Source organism: Numenius arquata, chromosome 2 (assembly GCF_964106895.1).
Source record: "Numenius arquata chromosome 2, bNumArq3.hap1.1, whole genome shotgun sequence".
Taxonomy (NCBI): Eukaryota; Metazoa; Chordata; class Aves; order Charadriiformes; family Scolopacidae; genus Numenius; species Numenius arquata.
The window spans coordinates 24,142,639-24,157,976 of NC_133577.1; the positions used below are offsets into that span (position 1 = coordinate 24,142,639).

At 39.0% G+C, this 15,338-nt stretch overlaps 1 protein-coding gene across 1 annotated transcript in view; it reads right to left on the bottom strand.

The window, feature by feature from the left end:
• ARID4B (AT-rich interaction domain 4B) overlaps positions 1–15,338 on the bottom strand; it is an 89,559-nt gene that overhangs the window by 52,975 nt on the left and 21,246 nt on the right. The window contains exons 3-6 of the mRNA XM_074164523.1: positions 7,938–8,048; positions 4,257–4,322; positions 3,540–3,630; positions 176–255 (exon numbers count right to left, since the gene is read on the bottom strand). Of these exons, the coding sequence (XP_074020624.1) occupies positions 176–255; positions 3,540–3,630; positions 4,257–4,322; positions 7,938–8,048 (348 nt within the window). The remainder of the gene's footprint in view (positions 1–175; positions 256–3,539; positions 3,631–4,256; positions 4,323–7,937; positions 8,049–15,338) is intronic.

Genomic DNA, 15,338 nt, shown 5'->3' on the forward strand with positions numbered 1-15,338 from the left:
TAATTGTATTTCTTGATTTTAAAAAAGAGTAAGCCAGACCCTGTAGAGTGTATTTTACTTAATCCCCAGTTTTAATAGCATGGATGTGTGTAAGATACTGAAGACTGAGGTACTAAAAATATCAATTTTTATTCGTCTAAATACAAAGTTATTGTATAAAAAATTCTTCAATTACCTCGCTTTCAGCAAAATGTCTTTCTCCTTTTAAACACAGGGAAGAACGTCTAAGAGTCTTCTCATCACCATCATCAAATACTGTCAGCAGGTAGGAAGTGAGATAAGAAAAAAAAAAGATTAAAAAAAAAAATCAAGATATCAGTAAGTGATTGATTTAGATGTCAGAAAAACAAAGCTGTACTTGGATACTGCTGCATATCCAGTAAAGCATTTGCACAGATTGACCAAATACATAAGCTCCTGTCTCACCATAGCTATTCCATGCTGGCATATGCTAAATGGAATCTTAAGCAATTAGTAGTTGAGCAGACAATTCATAGAGCAGGACACAAAACTACAAAAATCAATGCAAGCTAGAATTGAAAAACTATTCTTCAAGCATTTTCAATTCTTACAGAACTTATTACATAACCAGAACGCCGACAATATTCAAACGTATATTTTGAGAAAAAAGTTACAATTTAGCATTATATGAAAGTTCAACATCTTTCTCTAGTGAATTCATTCAACTATGCTATGAAACAACAGTGACATCAGCCTAAGATGGCAACTGTCAAAGTGCAGACAATCATCAAAACCAGCTGTAGTGAGAGAAACCATGCAGCTCCTGCTTTCCAGACTTTCTGCTACCTCTGCTATCACTAGGTCAACTGGAAACAAGTTCGTAATACAGCTGGCTTCAGCTACATACTGTATCCTTTTGCATCCTGAAATACGCTCCACGCATTCAAGGTGCAATCTTCAGAAGCTGATAAACTGGTCATATAAAAAGTAAGCTTTTGTCAAGTCTTCTACAGGTACTTAACGGATGAAAACCTGTCGACAAGTTTAAAATCTTGGGCTGTGATTGTACTATTCAGTGAGACAATAACCAACCTCCTCTCCCATCCCCAACAGTGACAAGTTATACTCTTGCCCCCACACTGCAGCGACCTTGAAGACTGTTGTGGGCACGGAAACAACCCCAAGATTAGATTTAAATATTACATTAAAAGTTTCAGCCATTTCTTAACGCGTCTCTTTCACCTTCATTCAAATCTTCTCTTCTGTCCATCAATAGTACTGCCAAGCCTGATTCTGTCAGTCTCATTAGAATTCTATCATGTGGTAGAAAACTAAAAATATGTAAACACTTTCACAAGCAGAAGTCAAAATAACAGTGTTCGGAGAACAGCAGTCAATTGGCAAAAGATGCCTGGCAAGATTAGTGAGATTAATTTTCAGCCACATTTGACTTTCAGACAGTGGGTACTATGTTTTCAACATTTACTATTTGAAATAAAAATATACAAAAAGCAACAAGGTACATCAAAATTCTTGACTAGTATTTATTTGATATGAAAGTAAATTTTACCCAGTTCTGAAAATTTTTCATCCCTATCTAAAATTTGGTACTGTTGATGAACAAACTTCCCCTGGTGACTACCATTCCCCAGTCTGTTTTATACTACAGTAATTGTTGAGTACTGTTTAGGGATAAAATATCCATTATAGATGCACATCTGTTACTTCAAAATTTGTTGAAAAGTATCAAGGGCAAGAACTGCACAAGGAAACATACAGATCTGGAGCTGCATTTCAAATGGTCATAATTAAGCCTCCTCCCTCAGTTAAGTGAAGTAGAAGGCAGCAGGTTCCTAATTCAGTTTGTGTTAATTAACATAACAGTCTCCTTATATAATGATAGATTAAAGAAAAAAAAAAAAATCTATCCACTTCAAGGGATAAGCTGACTACAACAGAGGTAAACCTATTCAGAGCTAGGTAGGTAGCCACATTATGTATCCGATGCGGTAATCTGCTTGTGGCCTCTTCCTTGCCAGAGGGATTCTTAATCTTGTTCCATAACATGAATAGATTTGAAGGAAAAGCTTCACCTTCCTGAAAGACTTGTACGGCCAGCATGGCACATATGGTTGGAATTCATATGACATTCTGATCTAATCGAACATCCTCAAAACAATCTACTGAACAGACGTACAGGAGTGTAATGCATTTAAAAACACCTACTCTGAAACTGCACAGAAAAGGAAAAAAGAGGTAACTTAATGCAAATAAAACCACTTGAATTCTGAGAAAAAGCAATGTAATGCCAAAAAAATTGCAGAAGGGGATATGAACATGGACAATTCTGCATTTTTAGTACAGCAAACTATCCTATGTCTTTTGTTCCCCTCACAGTACACGGAGTTAAAATGTTATTTTAAATGACATTAAAATGTTATTTTTTAAATGATATTGGTATCACTTAAAACTTTCTAAAGACATCTTTATATGAATGATGAAACAATATCTATTTACCAGGATTGAATACCTTGAGCTTTTTAAGGAATTTTTATAGGACAGGCAAATAAACTGAGGACATTTAATGTACTTACATAACTGTGCTACGCTAATTTTAAAAGGTTATACCAGTTGGGATTTTTTAAATTTAATTTAGTTCATATCTTCCTTTGATAGGAAAGCAGTAGCACCAAACGACATATAAACAAACTGACGTACAATTTATATTCAAATAACATCTTATGAATATAAGACACACAGGAATGCTCTTAAAGCAACCTTGTCCATACTTCAGTGTTAAAAGAGTTCTCAAGCAGCCCCAAAATGGTTATTTCTCTAAATTCTACATGCAGTAGCATGCTGCAGTGGCATAAATGGTCTTAAATAACAACTTCTGGAAAGGTACTACTTCAGGTCTATCTGTCCCTTCACAAAGTTTTTGACCAAATCATAGTAATTTTACTCACAAAACCATTAACAATACAACTAACTAGATACCTCTCACCAAATGCTAGGACAACATTGCTGGTTAGGATGTGTGCTAATTCTGAAATCTGGTAAATGGCAACTACCCCTTGAAGTAGGACTTTCACTCAGATCTGCAAAGTCATCGCTGTCTGTAAAGATAATTTCAGTCTCATTCCATTCACCCTCCTGACAAAGATTATTCTAATCATCCACTGCTAGAGTCACTTCTCTCTCAAAGTGCATTACACAGCCAGCAGCTGTGCTACTTTTACTGATTCTGCAAGGTCAACATGCTTTTGTCTACTTTTATCTACAAAATACGGTTTTCAGTCTCCACTGTTACATCTCTGCTTCCTATTTCTCAAGTTCAGGATTTTTGACAGACACCTACTTTGATTTACAGACTGCAACTCCATGACACCTACCTTCAAAATTTAATCTGCATGGACTCCTATCTTATTCTTCTTGCTGAACTGCTAAACTCACACCTCAGAAGCATAAACATACACATACAACATAGTACTAATGCTAGCTATACCATTTTGTTCTTAAAAGCTGTCGTATCTGATCTATTTCTACATTAATTACCAGAACATAAGTGTTTCTCTTACCTACAGTGTACCAACTTGCATCTGTTAATTTGTTGATAACTGCCTCCTGGTATGTTCCATCCGGATTCTTCACTTCCACAACAGTTCCCACCTAAAATACAAAAGCCACTTAGCACTGGAGAGCTTCTAAAACAGGCAATGAAGTTAGCACTTTTGTACTTAGCAAACAGAGTTAGTTTCTCTCTTTCTATGTTAGTAACATAGGTTACTATGTCTATGTTAACTACACCATACTTTTCCAGTATATATTCCAGAATATATTTGTATCCCTCAAAACTTCTTTCTTTCACTCCTCTAAAATAAGCTCACTAACTGAGCTGATTATTTCCTGCCAGCAGGTGGGGAACAAGAACCAATCTGAGTGATGTCATTCTTGTATAAGAGCTTGCCCATCAAATCCTCCAGCTGAGTTTTCCAAAGCAACAGTGACTAAAAATCAGAGCCAGTCAAACTTCGTAGCTTTAAGGCCAAAAAGAACAAAGAGGCTTGCATCAGCCTGTATGCTGCATCCCCTTTATTTCAACTACAAAGGAAAAAGTTAACATGAAGAGGGTACTAATTCTAGCTTTGCAGCATTACCTTTTATGCTTTGTGATCCTATCTGGCCTGTGTAATAAATTGAACCTTCCATTTTCACCCCATACTGCATATACACATTTATGACAAATACTGAAAAAGAATGCTTTTCAAAGTGTTAAATTTAAACAAATGTATTACCTTTAAGGGACCCTTTATGTGGTCATCCTGCACTTCCACTGTTGAAGAATCATGTCTAAAAGTTACCTAAAAAATATAATTCAACTGACAATCACTTGATACAATTTAGCAGCGTAAGCACATGCAGATGGCAATAGCCCATCTCTTACTCTCATCTTACAGTTAGTCACCATAAGCACTCCACTTGCTGAAAACTGTGCTTCATTCATGTCATTTAGAAATATGAGGAGACAATTTCGTAGTCATCAAAACTTTCAAAATATTTTTTATCTTTCAGAATAGAACCATTACCTCTAAGGAAGTGACAAACAACAGTTTACCAACAATGTTTAATGGCTCAAAACATCTCTGCAGTTCTCTTAATGATTTGAATTGTACTGCTCTAGTGCCACACCAAGGAAGGAGAAATTTCAAGAGTTCTGAGCATGAGTAATTTTTAAGAAATATTTACATTTGAATGCTCTGAAATCAAATAGGTTTAGCACCTATATCGAGAAATCAAAAGTTCAGCTCAGATACAAAGTAATGTGAAACCTGTGGTCACTACTGGCTCATATGAAATACCCAGTATATCAATTCTGATTTAGAGACATCTGGTTTTATTTACTTTCTGTAATTATCTTAAATGTATTTTACAGCAAAAAGGAACTCTATCCAAAACCATGAGCCAGCCGCAATATACTATGATGAAAGGTAAACAAAGAAAATTGCTGTTGTGCATTCCAGAATGGTTTTTCTTTTTAAAGATGCCTTGGGGCTTTGACTCTTTTTGGAGAAAAGATTTTTGATACCAACAGTTTTTGCTTCTTGAGATATTCATACGTACTCAAAAAATACCCAAACCTGGTTATTAACATAAGTATTCAAAATTTAAACTCATTGTGACACCATGGGCCTTTCTTGAAGCTGAAAAAAGTGATGTCAGTATTTGTCAATATGCGTTTTAAATCCCATAGTATTTGTCAGCATGGATCCTTTCTGTCTCAGGCAAAAGATTAAGACATTCAACACATCATCAACCTGTTTAGATTCAGTTGGTATTTCCCTTTTCTTCTCCATCCTGAAAAGACAGTCCTGGTAAGCTTTACACAGCAGATACTTCACTAGTTCCTGTTTAATAAAGACCTACATAGAAAAGTTTCTTCTGAAACTTCTGTGGAGGGTGTCCAAATACAAGTGGCCGTGGATGATGGTGCTAATTGTTTCAGGAGACACTGTCAAAATAAACTGGCTTAAAGAGCTCTCTAAGAAAAGCTGTAACAGATCCTATGAAGTGGACTACCACTCTTCTAACACTAAAAGTCTTGGCCTTTAATCAAATTCATACTGCCTTCAAGACTTTTCACAAGTCCAGGCAAATCTTCAGTTTTACTGCTTTCCATGACAAAGTGTGTAATGCAGTTACTTTGTTAACATAAAATTCTGTACTATGTACAGCACCTGCCAAAGACTGCTAAACTGTGAAATACAGTACCTATTGATACTGAAATGATAAATACATAGCACTTGCATTAAATTGAATAAAGTTATTAAGTTATACCGGTGAAGGAAAAGTTATTATGAAGGTATGCCTCAAAATATTACAGGAAGCAGAATTCAACAGAAGAAAGCAGGTAGAAGGAGACACAATTAGATGTATTTTACTTGCCTGAAGATGACATACTCCATATTGAAAAAAAAATTGTCATCCTCCTTTCTCAACAGAGCATCTAGTTATAAAACTTAAATGAAAGCCTCAAACTAAAATTGATGTTATGAAGTTAACTGACTTTTCTTTTCCTCTAATAGTTCTAGGAGATTGGGGCATAAAATATATTGGGGCCAGAAGAAACTGTTAAAACAAGTGGAAAATAAATGCAGCAGATAAACTACCAAAATCCAGACAAAGTAGACCTGATAATAAGAACCTTGGTTAGAGCTAATACTGGAGAAAGTCTGCATGTGCCAGAAAGAGATGAAAAGGTTTTTAGAGAAAATCAAGGGGTCACTATTAAGTTTAGGGAATGTATGTTCCTGGTGGAGGAAAGACAACATAAGCAGATATTGTTACTGCACACTCACACAAAAAAAAAAAACCTCAACCACACATCACATTACAAAGCAAAAACGGTACTGGGGCTTAACTGCCCTAAGCCATACAGTAACAGCAAAGACACACACACACTTGAATTCACAAGGATTTAGGCACAGCCTCCACAAACAACTTACAGTAAAAATGCTAATCCATTTCATTTCAAGATATTTCTGCAAAACATTGCAGTGACCAAACTGCAAGTAATAAACCCCTAAGAAATACTTATCAATGAAAAACAACCTTGAGTGCAAGTGGCCATCTAAGAAGATGGGCTGAAAGCCCTCTAAAGAGATAAAAGGAGTTAACTTTTCACTGATCTAAGCACAACACAATTCCTGTGCTTTAATACTGATACTTAACAGCTTAAATACCAATACTTAGTCGCTTAAACTCAATGGTGCTGTAAAGCATGGACCAGCTGATGCTGTTAAGAGTTATGACTAATGAAATGAAAAGACCACTGATTTGCTCTAAAGGCTTTTTAAAGATGTCAGATTAAAGACTAACGTCTTCTCAACATAGTTAACATTATTATCAAATAAGTGACAATAGTCCTTCCCACCAGGGCTTCTGGAGATAGCCTGCTCTCTCCCTCAGACAAAAATCAGCCTAGCATGAGGGCAGATTCAAGCAATGCATGACAGTTCATAATGGAAGTTCTTCTATAACAGGTGATCACCACTCACCATTCACACATTTTCACTTGTATTTACAGTAAATATAAGAAAAATATTCTGCCACTTTAACTCTGTTGCAGAGCAACAATCTAATTTATTTTTCCTAAGTGCTTTTGATCCTTGCTGCGTTATATTTCTGTACGAGGTTACAAGGCAGAGCAGAAAAACAGTACCTGCTCCCAGATTAGAAGCTTTTAGGGCAACATTATCCAGACAGAAATAAGGCCATTTTGCAGTGTAGACCTACTATATAATAAAAACAAGGCCAAACATTGTTCTCTTTATTTCTAGAAATGATATTTTAAATTTCCACAGGATGTTAAAACGTATCTCTTGTATTTCTTCATCACAATTTTTATTTGTACCCCATGTAGCTTATATTGATTCATTCAGTCATTAACTAGTCATCATAAAGATTTGGTGAGATCCCCTGCCTGCTATTCTGTAGGACTCGATATGCCAAGTCTTTGTTGGAAGACAACAGGGTTTAATCTCATACCTGCAGCATTATCTAGTTGACACTGCTAAATGGCAGTGACCTGTGCTCCTGAAGTAAAAGAAACCATATTAAACATACTTTGAGGAGTTTTAGCTATTTTCTGATAACATTTTCCCATACTTATGCCTATATTTCTCAAATTTTGATCAATTATTTTAAGCTCAGCCTATGGCATTGAAGGTCACAAATACTGGATGTAAGCAGAGGACAAAGCAGTGAAAGAAACAGAATGCACTTAATTGCATGGGAGTGGGGCGCACACCTCCCCTCCCAACAAAAATAAGCTTACTGTTATTTCAAAGACTGCATTGCCAGCCTCCACGGAGACAACAACCTCATAGTTGTCTTGAGACCATAAAGAAGTTTCATGTGCTATTTAGAACATTGATGACTTTTTTCCCAAAAAAAGTGTTTGCAGGAAAACCACATACCTTGACTTTGACAAGTCTTTTTGCTGTCTTGATCTTGGCTTCACAGAAAGCTCCTCTATACTTCGCACTCACATCAGTGCCCACTGTGAGATAGGGAGGCTCATCAATGGCCTGAAACAGAAAGCAAAACAACTAGTTTTTAATTGTTGGCCACTGGCAATATAGCTGCCATGGTCTCATTAGGTTTTGTGGACAGAGCATTACAAAACCAGCCCAATAAACCTCCACTTGACAGCGTATGTATATCACAGCAGCAGAAACACAGAACGCAACACTAAGCTCATACAATGACTACCATAAATACCACAGTTGTCTCTGCAACAAGCACTACACAAGCCTCCAAACTCTGCACCAACTGAAGACAGAACAGATGGCCATTTCTGCTGCAGTGGTGAAGGCCAACCAAGTGTTCTACCTTCTTTTTTTAATTGCCTCAAGATCTGATGAGTTTCATGTAGACACTGGTGTTTATTTCCCTCAAATAATTAAAGTTCATTTCTTATTAGCAGGTAGAACAACTCTGAAGAGACTTTGCTTTTTCACTTCCGAATAAAGTAAATTATATAAGGTGGGTGCTCACTAGGAGAGCAGCCTGAGGGGCAGAGTACAGTAGGAGATAATGGTGGGATAAGTACACAACGAAGTTGAAGGGCCCAGACAAAAGACAAGGTTCTATAACAAGCAACAGAGGAACAGGTGACACCCAAACAGGGAAACAAGAAATAGAAGAGGAGGGAAATAAGTGGGTTTGGGGGTAGGAGGAGAACATGGGTCCAATTAGTATGCGGAGTGAGCTCATGAAGGCTCTGCTCCTTCAAAGGAGGTTCATCTACTCTCACTCAACCTCTCTCAGTGTAATCTGGGGGAGAAGATTCTAGATATCTGAACCACCTCACTATCACTTCATAGAATGTGGGTAGAAGGCAGAGGGTGACAAGCAACAGTGAGGTATGTTTCCAAGAGCTGCAAGCCTCCATGCAGCCCCAAACAAGAGCTGGGAAGAGAGATCTAAGCCTTTGTCTAAGCCTACATCATATTTCTGCACCCCTACCGATTCAACCACAGCTTACAAGAGGCAACTCTGGCACATTCAGGCTTTCTTTGGAAAGACTATAGAGAATCTCCTTCACAGGTCTCAGAGCTACTATTTGATACTGAGGTGCTTGCACTCAGCATCAGGTAATTCCCACTGACTGTTTCCAGCTCCAGTACATCAGAAATAAAGGCATGCAAGTACATACCTGACTGCTTCAATGCATGATTTTTCAGAAATTTAAGTTTTGCAAAACTTGAAATTGAGAGACATGAGATGCTACAGTGTTAATTCTGTACTAATGATGTTTTACCTTGACTCTGTTCAAGTCTACCTCTCATTTTCAGGTAATGGAATATATTTCAGAGTACTAGAAAACCGTTACCAATCTGCACTTGTTAAGATCATCAGAAACATGAATGCCCTAAAGAATCCCTCCCTCTCTTTCTCTCTCTGTGTGCATGGTGCGTGACTGCATGCAGAGTAGCAGGATATACTACTCTGGTAGTAGTATATCCACAAACATATATCCGTTCCTATTCCAGACTTAACAATAAAACTCAACTGAGATAAACAAGATATATGTTAAGAGTGTTGGGATTCTGAAATTCATGCCTCCTTGCTTGTCTAACAGTGTAAATGTACTTGCCTTCAAGGCAGGCTGCAATGCCTTTCCCTTACTGCACTTGGAAGAATGTTGAAACAGGGACTCAAATGGTGACAAACTTGATTTTGCTTAGTAATCTCAGTACAGTGTACTAAGTAGTGGCTACTTCACACAATATAAATCTGAACAGGAGGAAGCAGCGACGTATTCTCTCTGCAAAGTCAGTAAAGCTCCAAGAGGGGAGCATCCCTCCTGCCCTCCCCACTCTTTAGTGAAGAAACTCTTTCAGCACTACGATGTTGATAGGCGTTCATGCCGGTTAATCTTCCAAACTTAATAGAATGCGTGCAATATTGAGATTACTTTAACAAGACAGATTGATCCCAGATGGGTCCACACAGATGCACATAGCTAGAATTCTCCTACAGACAAACACTTCAAGAGCTGGTTGTGTCAGTCTGGCCTATACCTCCCTATACAGCCACACATATTATTTCAAAGACCAACTCATAATGTTAAGTTTAACTTAGAGAAATTAAAGAACACTTTTTCTTCACTACTATCAAACAATTTATAAAAAGTCTGCAGTACTGGGAACCAAGACAATCTGAAGCTCAACCAGAGCTTCATCAATGTTCTTCAACTGTTTGGACGTTTATGGCAGAGGAACAGGCAAGCCAACAATCAAACTTTAAAACCGGATTTAAAATTCTTATTAAGAGAAAAATCACCAATATTAGTATTACTTTGTCATGACTGTGGCTTATTTTTAAAAGCTTCTTCCAAAAAGAATATTAATTTGAAAAACAAACATCTGTAAGAACTGATTTCTGTTACTACCACTCAAGTTAATTTCAACCCCTAGCCTAAATCTCCTGGACTTAATGCTTTTCTTTAACTACCACTATGAATCACTATATATTTTAAAATAACCATGTGAAATCTTCAGTAGATACTTGTAGGAAATTTTTCTACAATTTTATTATTCCATTGAAACACAAATTATGTGGGTTTTTTTTCCCAAATCACTTAACTGAAATTTTCAAAATACTTCCCTCATTCTGACTGATTGTATCAGCTGAAAGTGTTTAGTTAAAACAACCAGCAAGATGTGATGCATCATAGAGAACGCAAACTAGAAAAGTAAACAGTGATGATCAAAGTCTGGCATTAATTTCAGATAATCCTTACACGACTTTGTCATTTTCACCAACTCTAAATGAGTCACCTGTTCTCAAGCAGGTTTTATTCAATTCCACCAAAATTAGATAGAGATTAAAAATAAGTATACAGCTATTTTTAACTTTCTGTTATCCCTTCTCTGCTTTGTGCTTCCGTCATTTAATAGACACTCTAACACTCACAGTGAATGTGTCTGACTATTTAGTTTTGATGTGCGTTGGTGGTATTTGTTTATATACTTTGTTTTTCATTGCAGGTTACCAGAAAAACATAGTATGTGAAAATGCAGCTAAGATTTGAGAACATGATTCAGTAATCTCAGAAAAGGTATTACAAGCATACTGAAATTATCTTAACAAGAAGCATTGCAACGGTCTTTAAGGGGAAGAGGGAGACACAATGTTGATCTGCGATAAGAAGTTCTTAGCTTCTTAAAATTATTAAAGACTTTGTTTTTAGCCAACTCTACTGTCTCGCATATTGCTGTCTCTAAAGGCTGCAGTCTCAGACTTCATTTTATTTTAAAACGTAAGGTAATTGAATTTGCATGTACATTTTACATCTGAACATAATCACTTGCACTTTATAATTTGTAGATACAAATCATCTTTTCAGTAGCATATCATACATAAAGCCATCAATAAACTTTTTCTCAACAGGAAAACCGAGCAGTATGCCCAGCACACACCATCGTTCATTTATAATGACATCATGAACTTCTTTCATTCACAGCAGCTTCCATATACATCCCAGATTTCCTCTCTCTCAACTCTGTCAATGTTTCTATATCTCTATACTCTCTCCAAAATCTTGCAGTTCACACAGGAAGAAGAAAGGGAAAAGTTAAGCCGAATCTCTAAGATTGCCTCTTTTTTTTTTTCCCCCTTTTTTTAACTATTGGCAGACCACTGGTATTTAAGATCCTCACTGAAACCATCCACTAACCAGGCGCTTACATGAGGCATTACTATTTTGTTTGCATTAATGACTGAGGCCAGGCTACCAGAAGGGGAGCAGGCTCTGCCGGGTGACAACAGGAGATGGACATCCTTCTCCAAAGGGAAGAGACCTGCATGTATCCGAGGCCTCGTTCCGCCGGGAGCATGGGGCTGTGGCCAGGCTCAGGGCACGGAAGGGCTGTTTTGGAAAGAGACTGGGGCGAGACCTTCCCTGGCATTCGCTGCAGTGGGATGCTGACTACTGAACGGCGACTGTTACCAGCGGTTTGAGGGGCTCCCCAACGAGCGCCCGGGGGGCGGCTCGATGCTCTAGCTTCGATAAGGCTGCCGGAGGGACACAGAGCCCGGGTGATTTTGATGAGCTTCTCAGGGACGGCAGAAGAGCAGAGGAGCCGCCAGCGTTTCTCTGGGGACCTGCCTGCCCGCCGCAGGGCACAGGCGACCGGCCAGCCCGGCGGCGAGCCCTGCCGCTTTAAGAGGAGGGGCCCGAGCCGGGAAGCTGCCAGAAGTTTCTGGCTGCCCGAGTCAGCCCCCAGCGCTGCCGCCCGCGCTCCCCCGCGGCGCCCGGGGCTCCGGCAGATTAAGCGCGGATTGCCGTTACGCTAAATTTGTCCCCGTTAAGGCGATTGCCGGGTAAAGCCGCACGCAAGGCTTCCCGGGAGCCGGCCGTTGCAGGGGCCGTGCTCCCACCGGGCACCGCCCGGTACCGCTCTCTCCCATAGGAAACCCGAGCGGCAGCGGGGCCGGGGGCTGCGGGCGCCTTCAGCGCGGTACCGGCTCTGCCGGGGGCACCCGACGCCCTGCCCACCGCCGCTGTGGGTACAGCGCTGCGGTACATCCCAAAGCAACACTCAAACTACAAACTTCAGTGATTCCTGGCATTCTCTTGGGTGGGCAAGAAGAGATAAAAAAGAAAAGGACCTCCTGCGGTTTTGTGCTTTCCGTTAGGAAATCCAAACTACAGGGCAACCGCCACACTACTACTACTTAATTTTATTAATGGAAATTGGATGAATAGTTTCTTTGCTATCTCAATTCACGACTGCTGTGCACGGACGGGATTCTCTATATGCAGCACAGGCTGCCGCAGCTGAAAAGCTGGTTTACCACTTAAATAAGGAGCAGTCTCTAGGTGACCAGTCAGCAATTTCCACCAATTCAGTGGCTGAATTTTCTTTGGCAGGCAAAGCGGGCTGCTGGAAGGGTTTCGCTCTAGCCTTCGAGCCAATTATCCTTGGAAGGACTGATAAATGGCTAGATGCCCACATCATAAAACAACCTGCACATCTTCTGAATTTGGACATTTACATCAGCATTAAGAGTTCTGGTCTTCCAAGCGTGAGGGAGGAAACGCATCCCCCCAGAGCATTTTGAAATAAACATTTTAATATTACAATCTAAAATGGTAGCATCATGCTTTTACATACCTTTCAAGGCTGTTAAAGAGGTCAGTTTTCCAGTTTTTCTACGCATTTAGATATTTTCCATCTACATGAGATGAAATCGTCCTCATACCTCCTCTTTCAACTGTGCTGCATTACTGTATTCAAATTCCTTTGTAAAGTCAGTCATGTCGTACAGCAGCCAATAAAATTACTTTACGTTGTCCTTTGCCTATAAGCACGTCTAATACAGTGTGTGAATATATTATTTCTATCTCCTAATCTGTATTCCTCTGCACCACGCACAGGATGTTCCAAGTAAACTACATGAAAACAAGATTAAGCATTCAATCTAGAAACACAGCAGACATGCTTAGTAGGAAAGCCTGCAGGACTGCTTTCAGATTAATATGCAAAGAGAAAACTGGGTCTGTACCTTCCCTTTGTCTGTCATATATACAGAGTTTGAAAAGCCAGGATTTCAGCTTCTATTAAACATTCAAAATTAAGCATTTATCTACTCTACAAGACTCCTGAGTCAAGAAACTAGTGAAACATTTTAAAGAATCCAAAAGAACCCCTAACAATCCCACAACTACTAAAAAAAAGGACTGATTTTAGTTTTTAGTTTTTTAATGGAAATTTAACATCTGTTTATTTCCAATAACCAAGGTTCAGAAAAAGCTTTAAAGATTCAAGACAAACCACACCACCACCAGGCATCCAAATTAATTGAGTTTAAAAAAGAAACACCATAAGGCTCAATTTTTTTTCACATCCATATTAAGCAAGAGGAACAGTGGCAAAACTTTTACCTACTGTGTGCAGTATTTTGAAATTCCAAGGTGTTTTCTCACGGTTTGCACATCTTCCATAACTTAAGATCATAGAATGGTTTGGACTGAAAGGGATCTTTAAAGGTCATCTAGTCCACCCCCCCTGCAATGAGCAAGGACATCTTCAACTAGATCAGGTTGCTCAGAGCCCCATCCAACCTGACCTTGAATGTTTCCAGGGATGGGGCATCTACCACTGCTCTTGGCAACCTGTTACAGTGTTTCACCACACTCAATATAAAAAATATCTTCCTTTGATCTAGTCTAAATCTACCGTCTTTTAGTTTAAAACCATTAACCCCTTGTCCTGTCACAACAGGCCCGGCTAAAAAGTTTGTCCCCATCTTTCTTGGAAGCCCCCTTTAAGTAATGGAAGGCTGCAATAAGGTGTCCCTGGACCCTTCTCTTCGTCAGGCTGAACAAACCCAATTCTCTCAGCCTGTCTTCATAGGAGAGGTGCTCCAGCTCTCCAATCGTTTTTGTTGCCCTCCTCTGGACCCACTCCAACAGGTCAATGTCTTTTCTGTGCTGAGGGCTCCAGAGCTGGACGCAGCACTCCAGGTGTGGTCTCACTAGAGCGGAGTAGGGGAGCAGAATCACCTCCCTTGACCTGCTGGCCAAGATTCTTTTGATGCAGCTCAGGATACGTTTGGCTTTCTGGGCTGTGAGCGCACATTGTTGGCTCACATCCAGCTTTTCATCCACCAGTACCCCCAGCTCCTTCTCGGCAGGGCTGCTCTCAATCCCTTCAGTGAGATCAGTTCAATGTCTAGCTTACTTGAAGTTCTTGAAGTCTTTAAAAGGTGCAAAAAGCTGGTTTTCCCCTCTGAATAAAAATGAGCTATGTGCAAAGGGATCAAGTAAGATCATGACGGACCAAGTGATCCAAACCAAGAGGTTCAATTCAGTAACCACAGGTAATACATTAAATAAAGGAAGTATCTGTTCTAAATGCAAAATGGATTTTCATTATTTTTACTCTACTATCTGTGTAAAGTTGAATTTGTATTCAACTAGTAATCCCATTACTTCTCTTTGGTTGGTTTTGGAACTATGCTAAATTGATGGATACAGAATTATAAAATATTTTAACTCAACTCTTCAGAAAATGAGAAATTTTCAAATAAAATATTTAGAAGTCAGTCTATCCTAATCATTGGCAGAGAGCAACTTGATTCTCCACCCAGAAATCTACTGAGTAGTGTAATTTCCAAACATTCAAACTGTAATTACCTAAATTCCCATTCAAAACAGCAAATCCAGAACAGTGACTATGCTTAAAAAAAAATACTGTATTTAGATATTTTTTTTCCTGCCACACTGAATAAAACCCACTGAATTCTGATTTTGTTCCTAATTTGGTCACAGACTTCCTGCACAACAATACAGCCCAGCAGGCATG